Source organism: Nomia melanderi, chromosome 12 (assembly GCF_051020985.1).
Source record: "Nomia melanderi isolate GNS246 chromosome 12, iyNomMela1, whole genome shotgun sequence".
Lineage (NCBI taxonomy): Eukaryota > Metazoa > Arthropoda > Insecta > Hymenoptera > Halictidae > Nomia > Nomia melanderi.
The window spans coordinates 4,205,178-4,223,899 of record NC_135010.1 but is presented as its reverse complement, the minus strand read 5'-3'; the positions used below and the strand labels follow the sequence as shown (position 1 = coordinate 4,223,899).

General features: G+C 30.1%; 1 protein-coding gene across 6 annotated transcripts; it reads left to right on the top strand.

The window, feature by feature from the left end:
• Positions 1-700: 700 nt before the first annotated feature.
• tapas (tudor domain-containing protein 7 tapas) lies at positions 701-18,096 on the top strand. 6 transcript variants are annotated; one of them, XM_031974879.2, is made up of 19 exons: positions 6,523-6,709; positions 6,995-7,083; positions 9,259-9,465; positions 10,884-11,050; positions 11,241-11,452; positions 11,528-11,628; positions 12,015-12,126; positions 12,199-12,540; positions 12,639-12,806; positions 12,887-13,237; positions 13,323-13,490; positions 13,565-13,822; positions 13,914-14,159; positions 14,241-14,588; positions 14,661-14,875; positions 15,211-15,421; positions 15,729-15,847; positions 15,952-16,103; positions 16,203-18,096. In XM_031974879.2, the coding sequence occupies exons 4-19, from the start codon at positions 10,969-10,971 to the stop codon at positions 16,424-16,426; spliced, it is 3,309 nt and encodes a 1,102-aa protein (XP_031830739.1). In that variant the 5' UTR covers positions 6,523-6,709; positions 6,995-7,083; positions 9,259-9,465; positions 10,884-10,968; the 3' UTR covers positions 16,427-18,096. The 6 variants fall into 6 exon arrangements, with proteins under 6 accessions (XP_031830740.1, XP_031830739.1, XP_076228699.1 ...); XM_076372584.1 differs by having other exon boundaries at positions 6,523-6,786; positions 6,902-7,083; XM_031974878.2 differs by having other exon boundaries at positions 6,523-6,790; positions 6,902-7,083.
• Positions 18,097-18,722: the final 626 nt, after the last annotated feature.

The window sequence follows — 18,722 nt, the reverse complement described above, 5'->3', positions numbered from 1 at the left end:
TACATACATCGCCATCTGCAGGTAACTAGCAAAATCAGTTAGTGGTTTAAAATGGTAAACCTAAGTAACTTTAATAATATTAATATATCGATATTAATTAAGTAAATATAAATAAGATTAAATTAAATTTTAATATATTAACCCAGGTGTATTTCCTAAGTCCTATCAAATTCGACTGGGTTGAAATTATGCATACAGCTTTCTTTTAGATAGAAACGATGTTTATGAGAAAAATTGTTGACAACTCGAAAGCAAAGCTTGAAACGAACTCGAAAATAAAGATTGAAACAATTATTAAGAATTGATATTTAGGTTCGTCAGAATACCGTGGATTTTTGTATGTAAAACCCTGTAAATCAAAAACAAACTAAAATGTGCATAATTTAGTCAGTTACATATTTATTTCAATTCATTTATTTCAGTGTAAAATAAAAGTAAAATGTCTCTGATTTACACGATATCATTTTTACATGGTTTTCAAAATAACAGATTTAAGAAAATATTATTAAAAATAAACATTTTTGCTGCGCACATATTTTTATAGTAAATTTTTTATTCCATTCGATTGGTAACGCTGGCATTGAATCGGAAAAGGGAATTCCCCTTTTTATATACACTAGAAGTGTTTAACTTATTTCCTTCATGCTAGTAACTTGAAAACAGTGTTTCCCCACTACCTCTACTCAAGTACTCCCCGAGACTATATATGTGAGCAGTTCTTTGAGTCCAGTACAACAGGTAAAAGTGTGTGTGGAAAGTATAACTTTTCGTGAGGTGAGTGTCACTAGAGTACCCGTGGGCATCGATTTAAACACTCTTGATGTAAATAAAGTACCGTTTAAATTGGGAGATAGGTGTAACTGTTATAAGAACCCAACATTTCCATTTACATCGATTTCGATTACGATATTTTATATATAGAATCCTTATAACGGTTATTTTTTCGGTCCTAAATCAACATTCATATAGTTCCTAGGACCGTTCATAGTTTATAATATCTCGTATTTCTGGTCTATACTTTTACAATTTTCTTGTTATGATTAGGAATACGTCAACAAATTGCTTTTATGCGAAAGTAGGATGATATTAAATATTAATGTAATATAAATAATTATTTAGATAAGATTATATTAATATAGACAGTACATTAAAAGTAAATTAAATTTAATTCACATATAATTTATAGCATGCAAAATAGGAATAAAAATTATTCGAAAATAATATCATTTTAATTGTATATTGATAAACAATTGTATATTAGTCACATTAAAAAAATTCAAAGCTTTTGCGATTTCAATAATTTAGCGACTACATTGATATAAATATAGGAAAATGAACCTGGAAACAATTTGTAAATCGATATGAGGACCGAAAAAATAACAGTTCAAGACAAATATGAGGATTGATATATAAACATATATATAAAATATATTAAAAAAACCGTTATCGAAACGAATATAAACAGAAATATTGAGTCTTTATAATAATTATTACAAATGTTGATTTTTCAAAACTGTTTTAAGGACTGACATCGTTGGAATACTGTTTTCAAATCCTGTTTGAAAGTTAACCCTTAACGGTCGACAATTTTTTTATTAATTCTTTGCGGACGAAACTATCTTAAACTTCTAACATTTCTTTTCATAAAAAACTGAATTATGCATCGAAGCTTTAGATACCAAAAGAAAAAAAGCCATATATCAGTCTCTTATTAGTTGAATAATTAAATTATTCATATTGTAGGATTTTTAATGTGTGTACTGTGTAGGAGAGGTGTAATAAGCAATACTCTCTGGGTTTTAATACACTTTTAATACTTCTTGACTCTTCCAACGCTTGTTTCAGACTGCCCCATTTTCGCTGCCTTCACGCATTTATTTCATTCCCAATTACTCTATCTTTCTCTTGCACTCAGCCTCTCACTCACACAGTCTTTAACATTCGATCCCCAAAACACTTTTCATTCGTACCTCGATCTCTCAAGCTCTGTCACTCGGTCCTTAACATTCTTCTCAGTCACTCTCGCATGCCCTACACTCCTATCGCTTGGTTATAAACATTCTTCATTTACACCTTAATCTCTCGCATACCTACAATATGATATTACTGCGACATTCGACCATAAGGGGTTAACCACTTTATCCACCGGAAGCTTTTCGGTTACTTATCAACCGTTAATTTTCTAAAACTATGCTGCTCTAACTCTTTCTCCTATAACATTGTGTCAGACCGGTGATACAAATTTTAAACTGAATTCGGCAAAGCCAGTGGTCATTTACTTCTTTTAAATATAAATTAAATATTACTTTTATATTATCAATCGTTAGTCTTTAACTCCCCAAGGCTCAACAATAGAAAATTTAAAATACAATGATGTGGGATTGAAATGATATTTTTAAATGATGTTACATAAAATTTTAAATAATTTATCTCAGATTTAAACAGTTTACTTATATGATAATAGCGCATAGGACAAAAGCTTAATATTTCATGGAAAAATTTCTCTGCATGTACGTGTTAAAGTAAATATGGTAGTAGGGTGATTAACAAATTTCTTTTTTCTATTAAATTATTAATGAAATAGAGAAAGTAGCTTTACCAAGCACAACCGTGATAAAAATCATAAGGCAAGGATATAATGAGTGTTCCTTTATACTTTGTTTGAACAAATATTTATATTTATATTTATAAATTGAAAAACATGGTCGCGCTTCCTTCGTTTCAACTCAGAAACTAAATTACGCTTTTCTATTTTCGCGTAAAAAAATTCGAAATAGTGCGATCGATCCATTTTTCTATTTTTAAGCAGTTAGTAACAAAGATAAAAATAAATAATTAAAAAGAAAACAAATAAATAAACTGAATTTAATCCTACAAACCGATAAGCTGGTACTTTTAAGTGGTGTAACGGAGAACCGTGATCGCGCTGCTTGGCACTCAAACGGTTAAATAAAATTTTCTTAAAAACCGTTTCACCGTTATAGTATCACTCCCTACGTTATAGAATAGGACAAGCATAGTTTTATGGTGTGTATGGCAACAGCTACTTCTAAAAACGCTTGAAAGCCTTGTAAGTTGCAAGTAACGGATAAAGGTGTCTGAAATTAGTTGGTTCAACATTTTTCCTCGCGTTTGTTTTCCAGATGTGCCAATCGTGACACTTAATTTTATTTTAATGGACGCACTATAAACCAGCGACAGGTATTAGCAAGTCCATGTCCTTAGGATATAAACCCAAGTTACCCTGTGGTATTGTCTGTTTATCACTTAATGACTAATGTAACGACACAGGGACAAGAGGGTTCTCTTGCCATATGGTTTATTTGTAGTTTCGAATGGTTACCTGTAAATCGTATTGACGAATAACAAATTAGTGTCGACAATAGGATAAGAGAAAATGAAAACTGATTAATCAAATCCACAGTACTCAGCTTTGTCATTACATGGGCAATACCGCAATTTTTGATTCCGGTCGAAACACATTGACTGCCACGAAAAATATGAGCATGTATCGTTTATATTTTTGTAGCAAAGATAAAAAGAAAAATTATTAATTATTTGATATCGCAATTTGTGCGTTACACTATTATCTAGTTATTTACCCTACTGGGCGTTTTTATTCAACGTCAGCTATCTTACAAGTTATAATTATTTTCAGTACTCGTGTATATACCATTGTTTCCTAACTGAAGGTTGCTCTAGTCGATCATTTATATTAGGTCTGGATTAGTATTTATTTAATATTATAACACATTATTAATATTTTATTTCTACATATACACTTTGTGACAAAATGACAGGACACCCCTAGATTTTTGGCTTTCCATAAATCTAATACAATGTACAAACATTTTATACGTACTAACACAAGAGTCGTCTTTTGTCCAATAACATGCGACAAGACCAGCAGTTGTTTACACTCTTTTCTCTGAATTGGAGCTGTTTATATGAAAAACATGTGCGACAAAAAGATAGGACACTAGGTTTGAAAGTATGATAACGACAAATTTATGATAGTTAATAGACGAACATTGAAGTAGAAAGATCTGTGCGTAATTAATTTACGTATTGTAGTGTTTGTTTAGAGTCAATTAGAATCTTAAGTCCAGTATTAATCGTAAAATGGGTCACGGGAAACAGTTGAATGAAACAGAAAAGAAAACCATTTTAAACTTAAAGAAAGAACAGTTGAGTGTGGACAGAATTGAAAAAATTATAAATCAAAGTAGAAATGTGATCATGAATTTCCTTAAAAAAGGTGGCAATTACAGAAAATTAAAGAGTACAGGAAGACTTATTCAATACTCTCGTTACTGCTCGAAAAATCCGTGGCATTCTAAAAGTTGCATCCAATTCAAGACTAACATCGCGACAAATTGCAGAAGGAGCTAATGTAAATACAAATGTAAGAAACGGATAACGAATACTTAATAAAGTAAAACACATTCAAAAGAAAAAAATAGAAAGGTAAGCCTCTGTTAACACTACAGCATGTAGAGAACAGAATGAACTTCACTCGTGAATGCATCAGATGGAGGAAAAAGTAACGAAATGTCATCTTCACTGATGAAAAGAGATTTAATTTGGATGGGTCTGATGGCTGGTCTTATTAGTTTCACGATTTGAAAAAAAATGAGGTTGTTAAATTTAAATAAAACTGATACATGTAGAAATTGAAATGCATGCTGTCCGTATGGAATCGTTAAAGATTGTTTTTTAAGAAATAACATGAATGTTTTACAATGGCCGTCAAGATCTCCGGATCTAAATATAATAGAAAATATATGGGGAGAATTATCGCGGAATGTGTATAGGCATGGGAGACAATTTAATTCGATAGATGAGTTCAAAATAGTAATAGAGTAAGAATGGAAAACAATATCCAAAAAATGTATAAAATCTTTATATAAACCTTTACCTAAACGTATGTTAGAAGTCATTGAAAAGAAGGGAACACATTATTAGTTACAGATTAACATAAGATTTTTGTAATGTATTAAAGTTTTCATATAAATTATCAAATTTGTCCTATCATTTTATCGTACATGTTTTCCATATAAAGCGATAAAATTGAAAGAAAAGAGTGTAAAAGCTGCTGACTTTTTCATAAGTTAGTGAAGAAAGGATATTCTTTGCATTAGTGCATATAAAATTTTAGTATATTGCATTAAACTTATAAAACACCAAAAATCTGGGGGTGTCCTATTATTTTGTCGCGAAGTGTATAAAGGTAGTCCGTATAACATGCATGTACCTTATTTTCTCGTAATCTGGAAGTTGCGGTCAGCGGTGACCGCCGTGGCGGCCAACGTGTTAAGGGTGGAACTGGTTTAAGGGTGGTAGTAAGTTCGTATTTATTATTGAATATGATATTAAAGATTAAAAATTTAATATTAAGTATTTAATATTTTTTGGATACGTTATGGAAATCAATATTTTGAACAAAATTTTCTTATACATGTAACCCTGTGTTCGGCTTTGGTTTCAGAGATATTCGTGTAAAATTACTAGTCTTAGTCCATTGAATTTTGTTTATATTCCTATAAACACAATCGTAACGACCTAAAACCTATAAATGTAGTGGCTAAAGTGTTTGGAATAAAAGTTTCAAATTGTAATGTAAGAATCGACGTTTCGAACAACTTTCTTCTCTGAAAAAAATAATAGGAATTGATACGAGTACCGAAAACCGCCTGAGAAGATTTTTTGGCATGAGGTAAAAGCATAGACAGCACTCCAAAACCTATATTGTTATTTTTTTTAGAGGAGATAGCTGTTCAAATATCGGTTTATTATAACACATGTACATTTGATAAAAATCGGTGTTACCGCCGTATCTTTTGTTCCAAGTAGCTTAATCATTATATGTACTGGGTTTATGGGTAAACGACTGTTCCTTGCTGATGTCATATACTTTCAAACGCGTGTACATACAAATAAAATTCAATAGGGTAGCGGCATCTAACACGGAACATCTGATTTAAAAAGCTTGTCAAAGCGAAAGATATGCATTTTTTCAATGACATCTGCATCGCGATATGAATTTTATGAAATTCACCGCAACATGTTCATGCAAGTAAAATTGTTGCATTCTATAATATATATTATAAATTGTTTTACTTAATAGTTTATATTTAAAACTTCTTAAAATTACTTTCCCTGTACAAAATAGGTGACTAATATTTACTGAATATCCTCGTCATGTTAAAATAATTATTTTTTAATTTTATTGCTTTAATAACATGTCAATGGCGACGAAGATTCGCACGTATCCTAACCAGTTCGGGTTGTTAAATTGCGGACCGTTTTCACCGACTAAAATTAATTTGGGAAGCCGGTGCGTGTTCCCTTTTTTATTGCATCTAGCGACTTGAACACCTGGCCAACAGCGCAAAGACACGTGGTACATAAGTTCAGGTATACCAGCAGTTAAAATAAAATTAACCGCCTCATTCTATCAATCAGTTGAGTCATTAACCGAAATTAGAATTTTCTTATGATGTACATAGCATAATCCTTGGATTTTTAGAAATCAAGAAGCCACGAACACTTTGTCGCGTAGAAAGTTTCTCAAAATATTGTTTATTGTTGTACGATTAACTTTGACATTCTAAAATCACAGTTAATATGCGTAAACTCGCCAGTTGTAAGGAAAGAAGAACGGAAGACGAGTCAACAAGACAACCCTAAATAAATACGTTAAAACAAGGTGATTCAAATAATTCATATCGTTTGCAGCTTAGAAAATATATCTAATGATGCAAATCTCTTTCTTATCGGCCAAACGTGAGTAAGTGTTGTTTTGACCATGTGCTTCGTTTTAAATAGAAAAGCGTGGAACTCTAAAGAGGTCCTCGATTATCTAGGACTAAACGGTGACACTCTTCGAAATTTCTTTCAGCCACATGTTAAGCGATTTTTATGACTGCCAGTAAAGAATCGACGACTAATCTTTCCGACTAGACTTTCCGGGAAGAAAGTATCCTTTCTCTAGTTTCAGGTCAATAGAAGAAAAAGCGGGTGATATCTGTTTTGCTTCAAGCGTCATTGTTCCGGTGACAATTCACAGACGTTTATCGCATGGTAGGTCCTTTTCGCCGTTTCGAAAAACGGTTATAAAAATCAACATTTGGTTTGCACTTTGGAAAAGCACGATTCTCTGTGTTACTTCGAAACGTACATCTGTTTATCATTTTTTACTATTTCTATTGCTGTATAATTCTGCACGAATACTGCCACTTCGTAATACTGCCACTCTCAAACTTTTAATTAACGTTGTTTTTCTATTTTCTGTGTTTTATATTATTTGTCAGTAAATCCTCAGTGTCAGTAAATCCTCAGTGTCAGTAAATCCTCAGTGTCAGTAAATCCTCAGTGATTATCAGTAAATATATTGATATTATAGCTTTATAAATATTGCTCTAAAAAAAAGGTGAGTAAAAATTAGATACATACAATAAAGGAAATTAAAAAAGGAATCTGAACTTTGTAGATGTTAATTGAATTAACTTTATAATTAACTTGTAAATTAACTTAATTTACGAATAAAATATATTCTGTGTTTATAGAGAGAATGCTAGCGAAAGGAATGCAGATCTAATTGGTCTGTTTTCATTTGTTTTCGTTTCATTTTCGATATTGATGTGCTATTCGTCAATACGAACAAACTAATTGTTCTGGATTATCCGCTTTCCCCCAAAAAACGGAATAAATTTTGTTTGAAACATTTTTTAAACCAACAAATACATTCGGAGATTAAAACATTTATTAATTAAAATGGGACACTCTATATAATTATATAAAGTTATATCTTTTTTTTTTTTTGGTTGAAGTTAGAAAAAATGTTGCGCGGCAAAAATGAATGGTGCAAGGTTCTACATATACAAACAGTGAGATTTTTTATGAATTCAATAATGCACGTATATTTTGCAGTTACATTATTTTTTAATTAGAATCTATCCCTTTCTTTGCATAAGTCGAAGTTCCTCTTCATTCTGCGTTAAAAGTATTACGTTAACATAATCGAGAAATTATCATTTTGTCAGTTATTTTGAAAAACTAAGTTAGATAAGATATTCAAAACTACTTTTTCGTTGTATTCTAAATATTTCATAGAACGGTTTTTGATCGCTTTCATAATCTTGTGGTTTTGTTAATTAATAAAGTTCTTTTAATTACTATAATCAAATACAATACTTAATAATTTAATTATAAAAATCATTTGTTACTGTTTTGCAAGTTACGTTTATTGGTATGCAATAGAAAGGACGTGAATACGACGGTTTAATTTTCAAGTAAGCTTATAGAAAAAGGATTTAAATGATTGAAATCAGTTAAACTATTATAAAGATTGTTTACAAAAACAACAGGGAAACGACACAGAACATATTTATCTAAATACCTACATAGATAATACGTGATCTCGTAATGGAGTATTGAACATTTTCCTCAATATAGACATTTTTCAAAAATATCTTACGAAATAATAATTTTTCGATTATGTTACTTACATACTTTTTTATGCAAAATAAAAAGAGGATTTGGCCAATGCAAAGAAAGATATAAGTTCCAAATAAAAAGAAGATTGTAAGTGCAGGACCTTATACCATTCAATTTTGTCCTGTATCATTTTTTTATAATTTTAGTGTAGTGCATACAATAATATAATGAACGTTACAATGTTTAAAATTTCATCTGGAATAGCATAATTTGTGTAAATAATGTACATATACTAATAAATAGATACCATTTTTTTCATTATCACATTTTTATTATTATTTTACACTATTCATTTCATTGTTTTGCATAAATTACTTAATTTTTTGGTATTAGTTGTGAAAAGTATTAATTTATAACTTTATTCATTGCATTATCAGCCAAGTTTTAGTTTCCAGCACATGTACGTTTAAATAATTTAATTTTTACAATATTAAAATAACACGCCTCAATTAATTAGTTTATATACTAAACTTTAAGCACCCAATTCTAATTTAGTAATACCTACAATCGTACAAATTCGAAATATTTTCAAATTTCTTTTAAAATTTCCCCCAAATACGAATGTTTACTTTAAATACAAATACATAAGAAGATTTAAAAGTACAATAGAAATGACTATGTATTTTAGTAATCGTGTGCTTGACGTACGTTAAATGTTCCGCCCTTTTATTTCTGCACGTTAATTGGCTCCTTGGAATATAACGTACAGAGCGTTGAAGGAATTTGATTGGTCGAGCGAGGAATTCCTTTTGACTGTAGGTGGTGATAGGCTGGGTTGATGCTTCAGAGAGGTGTAATGGAGTTTGGAAACAGATTTCTTCGTGAAAGATAAACAGGAGGGAATGTTAGAAACACTCGAATTGTTGCCAAATAGTGATCGGTCTCCGCGGGAAGTGATTAAGTTTCGTTGAACTCTGAAGAAAACGGTTCTGACTCTTTTTACATGTTCGTTGATTAAGCTAGAAGGTACGTTTCGTTTTCTATACATATATAACGGTGGCCTCAATTTTTTTTGCTAAGTATTTCATCGTTCGACAAATTGCTGTGTGTCCCAATTGTCAAAGATTTCTTAAAAATTCATCCTTTTACTTGTGTATGATATTACATTCTGTGAAATGTCTACTAATTGCAAGTAGTCCGGTGTACAGTTGCTGTTAGTAGCTTTCAATTTAAGTTTGTCTATTCGTTACATGTCATCTGCGACTATAATTGGTTTTATCAATTTATATGACGTCGAGCTAATAATGTACTCATTATAATAAAATAAGTTATTATAATACTTTCTCTATTCGTTGTACTCGTTACTCTTTTATTTCCGGTGAAAATATGCAATTGAATGGGATTGTTGTTAAGCAATCAAACCTGTACTAATCCTGTTAGACCTCGTAAATTCTATGGTCACAGATTTGTATCATTTCAAACGGGACATCTATTTGAATTTGAATTGTATTCGGAGTACATACAACAAGTTATGGAAAAGTATTTCTCTCTTTCGTGTTGAATTATTTGAAAATTTTAATGAAGCTATTGTTACGTTGAGAATGATAATTATTGGATTAACATTGGAGTAATAAGTAGGAACCAGTATTGAATAAACGTAAAGTCTGGAATCAAGTATTTGAACGTTAGGAAACTTTTTGTGTGTAAGTTTATAAAAATTAATATCTTTATGTGTACATTGATGGAAATAATTATTAAAAATTTATCTTTCTCTGGAATTACAATTTGACAAGTGTGCTTATTAATTTTATCGAACCCTACTATACCGATCCGATCGCCATTTGCCGGCGTTGTCCGAGTTATACATTCACAATTACGAATTGGGAATACTAATTTATTGTGCATTCCATTCGATTGCTTAAATTTGATATTCTTGCAATAGTAGTTCTCTGTTTTATGTGAAAGTGTGTAATAAAGAAACCTTTTATTATTGTGTATATTAGAATATCCACGTAACGTAATACTCAATATAATATGTAAATTTATGAAGTACGATTTTTCATTAAGAACAAACGCCATCCTAACACGTAGTTGTTGAAATAGTACACCACATTTTTTGTTTTAAATATTAAATATCATATACTAGCGTAATATTTAACTGGTATGAAAATGAATCAAACTGGTTAAACAATGCTTATCAAAAAGTGTATTGACATAATTTGTAAATTACTTCTCGACAGTTATTTTTAGATAAATTAAACTTTGATCACGTGACTTGGTAGGATTTATCAATATATTGTGAAATTCATTATTAGCCATTATTATAACTTTGACTAGCAATGACATTAAAATTATCAATGTTGGAAATACTTTTCACTGTTATTGTAAAATTTATATTTACATTAACATAACGTATTTATATTAATATTGATAAATGTTTACAGGACTATAGTTATTACTATTATAATTTATATATATATACACATATATATTATTCTTATTACTAATTTTGACTATATAAAAAAAGAAATGGATAGAGACGAAGTAATAAAAAATGTACGAGCATGTTTAATATCCTCAAAGGGTGGTGTTAAACTAGACCACTTAAACAGTAAGTAAAAGATAAATATTGTATTTTATAATGTGAAATGGAAATTAGAAAAGATTTCTTTTGAGTATTCATTATATTTTTATGATTAATTTAGATTTATTTTAATAGTATTATTTTATTCTCTTTTCATTTAGAAAATTCATTTGATTATATATTGAATCTACTTACATTTATATTGAAATTTTTATAGGAGATTATAAGATTATTCTTGATGAGAATATACCATTTAAGAAGCTTGGATATCCATCTTTAGTTGCTTTTTTATCTACTGTTCCTGGTATTAGAACTAACGAAAGGGGAGGAGAATATTTTATAGAGGCTATACCCACTGAAGAATCAGCGCATATTTCAAAATTAATTTCCCGACAGAAAACAACGTCAACTAAGAAGAACAAGAAATTGGTACATACATGTTTATTTATTTTAATGTTTGTCAAATGTATATTTGATTTATTATACTTGTGTAATCTGTTGTAGGTAAATGCTCGAAATCAAACACCATATCGTCAGCCCATAATGACGAAAAAATACCCTCGACCTACAAGAATTGCTATTGATACTACTCATATGATTGGAAGGTAAGTGGGTATAATTTTACATTTGGAGGTTACACAATAGGTACAAATGATTTTACATTGTTCATTTGTTAACATTTGTTTTTTGTTTTATTTTTTTTAATCCTATTACTAAGGGTTAAAATAGTCTCTAATTGTAATCCCCATATAGTGCAAATTATATTATTACATAACAACAGTATTCAACCATTATTACATGTATATTTAAATAAAATAAGCTTTGTATAAGTGAAGTTAGTCAAATTTTTTAATTGGTTAATTATATTTTTAAGCTGCTGTATAGTGGTATCATTTTGGACTGTTCTGATGTTGTGAAATGGTTATATTAGTACTAATGTATGTAATAATTCAGTTGAAAAGATTTTTATAAATATTTAAATGTTATTTAGACAAAATGCAATGCCTGCAATACAACCAACAAAAATTACTATCTATCAAAATAATGAGAAGCCAAGATATATACAATCTAATTCCGGTGTACCACTAGTATCTCCAAGTAAAGTAAGTAATGTTTAAGTCTTGTATACATTGTGTTCTTATAAAAATATATTACTCATTTGTATACATTTTTAGAGACTGAAAGACAGACAAGCAAATCTTGTTACACCGCCAAACCAAAGTTTGAATAAACCTAAAGATGATTCACATCTCAAAAGCAATGAAAAGGTGGTAACACCTGTGATAAATCAAAAACCAAAGACTGTTAATAACAATTCGGATACTTTCTCTAAAGGAAAATCTTCAAATCTGAGTGAAAGACTCAAAGTTAATCCTAATATACCTTCACTGCTTAATATACCCGTCAGTATTCCTTCACCTCCCCCGCGATCAGAAGTATTGTCGCCTCTATCACCTGGACAAGCTTTAGCAGATGCTAAAGTAACACAGTTTCAGCAATCTCCACCTAATTCAGTGGTAAACAATTATTTGGTATATAATAGATATCCATAAGTGCAGGTAATTGGAAAATTTAGAAAATTTAATTTTTATATATCGACAAATATTATTTTCAGCCACCGATAATTAATACCAGAAGAAATGTATCAAAACTGCAACCTAACGATCCACGAGAAGAGTTAAAAAGAAAAACTAGTGCTTTAAATCTTCCAGAACCAATATACCAGATTTGCCCTACAAATATTAAGAATGCTAAAGAGCGAGCAGTGTTCGCGCAAGTTAAGGTTTGTGAAAATTCATTTAATTATGAAAATGTGTGAAATTCCTACAAGACATTATATGAAACTACATAAAACTTTTACAGATTGGACCACATGGATATTCAAGTTATCCCGAAGAAGCGCGTACAGAAGATGAGGCGGAGAAATTTGCAGCAAAACTCGCTTTACTCGATCTAAACGAAAAATATGGATCACCGTTCAGACTCAACGAAACGAAAGATAGGCACATAATCAATGACCGAGTTTTATTTATAATAGATGCCCATCCGAATGGCATTTTTATGCATCAAGTACCTATCTATTACAAGCAACAATATCGGGAAATTCTACCAGGAAATTGGGAGCAAATCATCGAAGAATGTCCGGCAATAGTTTTAGAGAAAGGTGTTGACAATTCAGTTATTCTACGTAGATACATTTCATCTACCGAAAAAGTAAGAAAGTCAATCGATATACCAATGTTACGTATACAGATTCGTAGATAAAATAAGTATTACTACTTAATAAACTTATCTTCAGATAAGAAATGTAAGTTCATCTAAAACTGATAAGGTGCAATTACATCCAATTGGACCTCCTGCTCCTGGACAATTGCAATTACCAGAGGAAGACATCTGGCTTGTGTCTGTTACATACGTCATAAGTACTACAGAAATTTGGGCCAGACTTGTAGGAGAAGCATACAGCGTAAGTTCTTTTATCTTTTATGATCTTCTTTCGTCATAGAAATTTTCATAAATTCATTTGTGTGGTTTATACAGGATCAATTTGATATTATGACAGCAGAAATGACTCAGTATTATAAAAAATTACAACAACCTGTTAAAATGTTACCAATTGAAATTGGGAATTATTACGTGATTTTTGAAGATGACTGTTGGCATAGAGTTCGTTGTATCGATTATAACGTTACAACAGGAATGGCTACAGTTTTATTTATCGATTTAGGAGACGAAGACACTTTTCATCATAGTAGATTACAGACGTTAGATAAAACATTTTGCGTGCTTCCTGCTCAGGTATAATATCTCTGTTCAAATAAAAATTGTTTTAAAAGTGTGGCATGACAGAAATGTTTTTTTGTTAAACGCGATGTTAATTTTAAACTAGGCACTAAGACTTTGTCTATCCGGTTTCGAAGACTTCAGCGAATGTGATAGTATTTTGGGCCAAATCGAAAAATGTTTACTTGATCGTGCATTGTACGTTGAGGTAATCAGTCGTGACAAAGATGAAAATGGACCATTCGTGACAGTGGTGTTTCAAGATACACATGGACCAGATGATATTAATCTAAATTCGGAATTGTCTAAACAAATTCTACAACAGATCGTGGTTGCTCCTAAATTAGACGTCGTATGTATTATATTGTATTTTGTTTTTAAAAATATTTCCTAAAAAAAACTTCTACAAAATAATGTTTTCTGTTATTTATAGGAGGGGCAAGTGTCCGAAGTATTCATTTCTCATATAGAACAAAATGGCGATGTATTTGTACAAGTACAATCCGAAAGTATGAAAATGTTAGTAAGCCTATTAAATCGGTTAATATGCACCGGCTTGAATGCGGAAGAAGTAGAAAGTTGTGCAGTAACTACAATTGATGTCAATAAAACATATTTCGTATCAGTAAACAACAATTGGTATAGAGGAAAAATCGTGAGCCACTTTTATGATTCATTAAAAGCGTTCTTAATCGATTTTGGTAAAACTGTTACGACATCAAAAAGCAATCTCCTATCTTTGGAAAAATTATCTGAAGTTCTAGCAAAATATCCAGCACAGGTAATTTTATTTTAATGAAATTTGACGATACTGCACGCAAAAAGATAATTTACGTTTATTTCTATGTAATAGGCTTTAAAAGTACATCTTCACAACATTGACAAGTCAATGTTCAATGAAAAGATGGTTGCGAAGCTTACTGAGATTGCTCCTAAAGGTGAACCTCTTCTTGTGAAAGTCGTGTCATCCGAAAATAATGTACCAGTTGTGGAGTTATTTAAACGACTTCAACCAAACAATATGCTTGTTTCCATCAATAATACTGTCGCTCTTGATGAGCACACTAGGTATGTTGCATGTTATATATAATACGTTAAGTGCCCAGCTCGTTTTGTTTCCCGTTCCGTTCAGGCCCACTTTTTTTATATTATATTCTTTTTCTTAAAGCATTGACTGAACAAAAACCGATGTCCCCTAAACGAAATCTTTAGTCTCACAATCAGTATGCAAGGGCAGACCTGCACGGTGCTGTAACATGAACCTAAAATCTGTGGCCGGTTCTTGAGGACCGGCGTGGCACTTAACATGTTAAAAAAATATTTATAAAAATATAAACGTCTTTAAAAAATCTTAAAATGGTACATGTTAATGTTATCTATTAATCATACTTTAATATTTTCAGGCCACAGGGCGACGGAAATAATAATATAAAACCAAGGAAACGTATCGAACGTGCCAATTCTAAACTCACAGCAAACGAGGATGATGAAGTTAGGTCCCTAAAACCACCGAAAATATCTGGCATTGGTGAATATTTCGATGTACATGTAACAATGGCTGCTCACCCTGGAAATTTTACTGTCCAACCATTCGATGATAAGCGTTCGTTGGAAGTAAGTTTACTTTTAAATTGTTGACATTTAATATATTGTTAAAAATATAATAATGACTAAAGGCGACTCTCAGTCACCGTTTGGCGTGACGTAGCAAAACTATAAAATTTGATATTCAATATTAAATTTTGTGTAATGCATTAATGCATCAAATATTGAAATAAAATAGTTCTGTTTCTTAATTTATTTATGATTGCTCTTCATGTTGATTACAGCAAATATGTTTCTATTTTATTCATAGTTTTATTTATATTTATAAACAAGTTTTGAGTGCAAACAGTTAATGAGTAATTGTTCTTGTTTGTAGACGATGATGATTCAATTGCAAGAAGCTTGCCGAGCGTATAAAGGTTCTGTTCCAACTGCGGAAACAGTGAGAGAAGGCAAGCTTTATGCTGCTAAACACATTGATGGTCATTGGTATAGGTATAAATAAAAAAATTTCTGAATTTATGCCTTTTCATCTTATTTTTCTGTTTCAAAATGTTCAAGTTTATCAATGGTTCTGATCTGTTATTTTAATATTCAAGGGTATGCATTTCGAGTATAATCAAAGAAAACATGGTTAGTGTTTATTTTTGTGATTTTGGGGACGTATCGGTACTGCCGTTAAATAACTTACAACCTTTGAAAAGTCAGTTCTTAGAACTTCCATATCAAGCTATAAAATGCAGGCTTGCTGGTATGTAATTGTTTCCTTTCTTTGTTACGTTTAGTTCTTACTTTTTTAACTTGCTAGATCTATACTTTACTTCGTACATTTTGTTAATTATTCAAACAGGCATACGACCGATTAACGTTGACTGGTCCGTTGAGGATAGTTTAAGGTTTCAAGAATTGGTTGTGGAAAGAAATTTTGTCTCGATAGTTGTCGAATCGAAGCCTGACGGACTTACCCCAGCTGATACGATATTGGGTTTAAAATTGATTAATGTTAGTACAGATGACGATGTTCACATTGATCACGTTTTAGTAGAAGAAGGTCGAGCTGTATTTACTAACTAATTTACTACTCGCATACATTAATAGTGTTCATTCGGATACGCGATTTGAAATATGATTATAGTGGCTCAAGATTTGACATAGTGAAACTGAAGAGGCGCATTAGTTTCTGACATCAGAAATGAAAGACACTTTTTTCCTATATATGTGCTAAAAAAACGTTGTACAGATTCAATATTTAATCTTTGAGAATAGGTACTTGTATATAAAACTAATCTTTCTACTAAATAGTATTTGAAAACCACTCAACTTTCAGCGACTGCAAATAAAAGTATAAGAATAGAAAAGAAGCTGTATAGATATGCTCATACATACCTATATGTGTGTATGAATATGCATGTTACATTACATTAATAACTAGATTTATATTTTTGAGACATTATTCTCTTTTTCTTTTACTTATTCTTCAAGTAATAACTTATTGATTGGAGACTTCGATTTAAGCTTACGCTTAGATTTAAGCAATATATTAATATTTTTAATGGGTATATAATGTTCTACTCAGACGAATTTCTTTATAAAGTGTACAGCGATTACGCACATTTATTTCATATATATTTTTTGACGTTTTCTATTTTTCCATTAGAGTAGAAATATTTAACATCTTTATTCCGTTTGTCATGCGTTGAAAGGTAATGTGGTTATAAAATCTGGCTGTGGCATGTCAAAGACTAAAGAATTGATTTTGTGACAATTGACAGCATTCCATGTTTGACATATAATTATTTAGTGACTATTATTTTTCTTCTATCTTTAGCTTCCTAAAGTTCTAATATTAAGAAACAGTTATGTATCCTAGCTCTCAATAATCATAGAACCTTCTGTTCTGTATGTGATAAAAAGTTTTATTAGTTCATACTATTTTGTTTCCTACAGCAACATCCTTTACTATTGTCGATATTATTATTATTATTATTATTATTATTATTATTATTATTATTAATATTATTATTAATATTATTAATACTTATTTAATTTGCTAACATAATTTAATGACATATAATATGACAATATTATTATATGGAGTATGTTACAGTTGTTTATAGTTTATATATTGTAAGTTTACTTTATCTTAAGAAGCCATTTATTATGTTCCATGTTTTTGCATCAGACTTAACATGTACGCGACATTATAATAACCTATAATATTATAGGTATTAGCTCATTACAATGCTTTATGAGGAGTATTTCTGTTTTGTGAAATTAGTAAGGTAATACTGTATCTGTCTCTCAATTTACATGGTACTTTTTATATATGGTTTATAATAACTTTATAAATTAGGTACACGTTTACTTAACTATTAGTTAACTACTAGTTAAGTACTTTATTACGTGGAACTTTGCTTTTACAAGATTTCAGTTTTATACAGTTAAAAAATATTTTTTTCTACTGCTATATAAGTTGAAATGATTATATGTACTTTGGTTCAGTTATAGTTACATATACGTTGACCACATTCGGACGCATTTTTTTCGTTTAATTTTGGAAATTTGTGATGTATCTCCTGGTATCAACAATTCGATTTATTTATAGAAAGAAAGGACTATGTAAAACGTATCCTTTATGTAAATCGAGCGATAGGTGTCTAACTTGTGTTACGTTTTGGTAAAATATTATTTTTGATAATGATAACTTAATAAAAGGTGCCAATAAATACTAATGTTTACACGAATATGATATGAATTATTTTAAATTAACGGTTTCCTATAAGTTTACATGAACAGAATATACAAAATGTTAACAGTGTAAATATATATTTTGTAAGATAAAACAGTTTTTATGCTCAGAAAGATTTATACTTTTATTCAAATAAATAATTATATAAAATATTCTATTACATAATATACAATGTTCAGTATCTTTAATTTTTAATTATATATAATGTAATGTATATTGACCCAGGTTCTTAATAATACTTTTATGAATGAAATATTAAGTTTTAAAAATTATTTTGATACTTTGTTTTTTAACTTGCATACTTACAAAATATTTTTATATCAGCATTTATAGTAATTATTAGAGGATATATCACATGAAAGTAAACATATATGGAACGTTATTCAGACCTATTTATTAATTATCTGTGCACGGTAATATTACACATTTACTACTAAAAATATTTGAGCTGTTTATGGGCCAATATAATTAATTTTTTTTGTGATTAATTCTTTGAATTTTTGTTTCATGGATTTAATAACTTTGGTAAATAGCTCATTTATTGCATTTCTAAGTTTATATGGTATTCACAATGTCTGTATCAACATCATAGATAAAATAAAGCCATATCATGATATTATA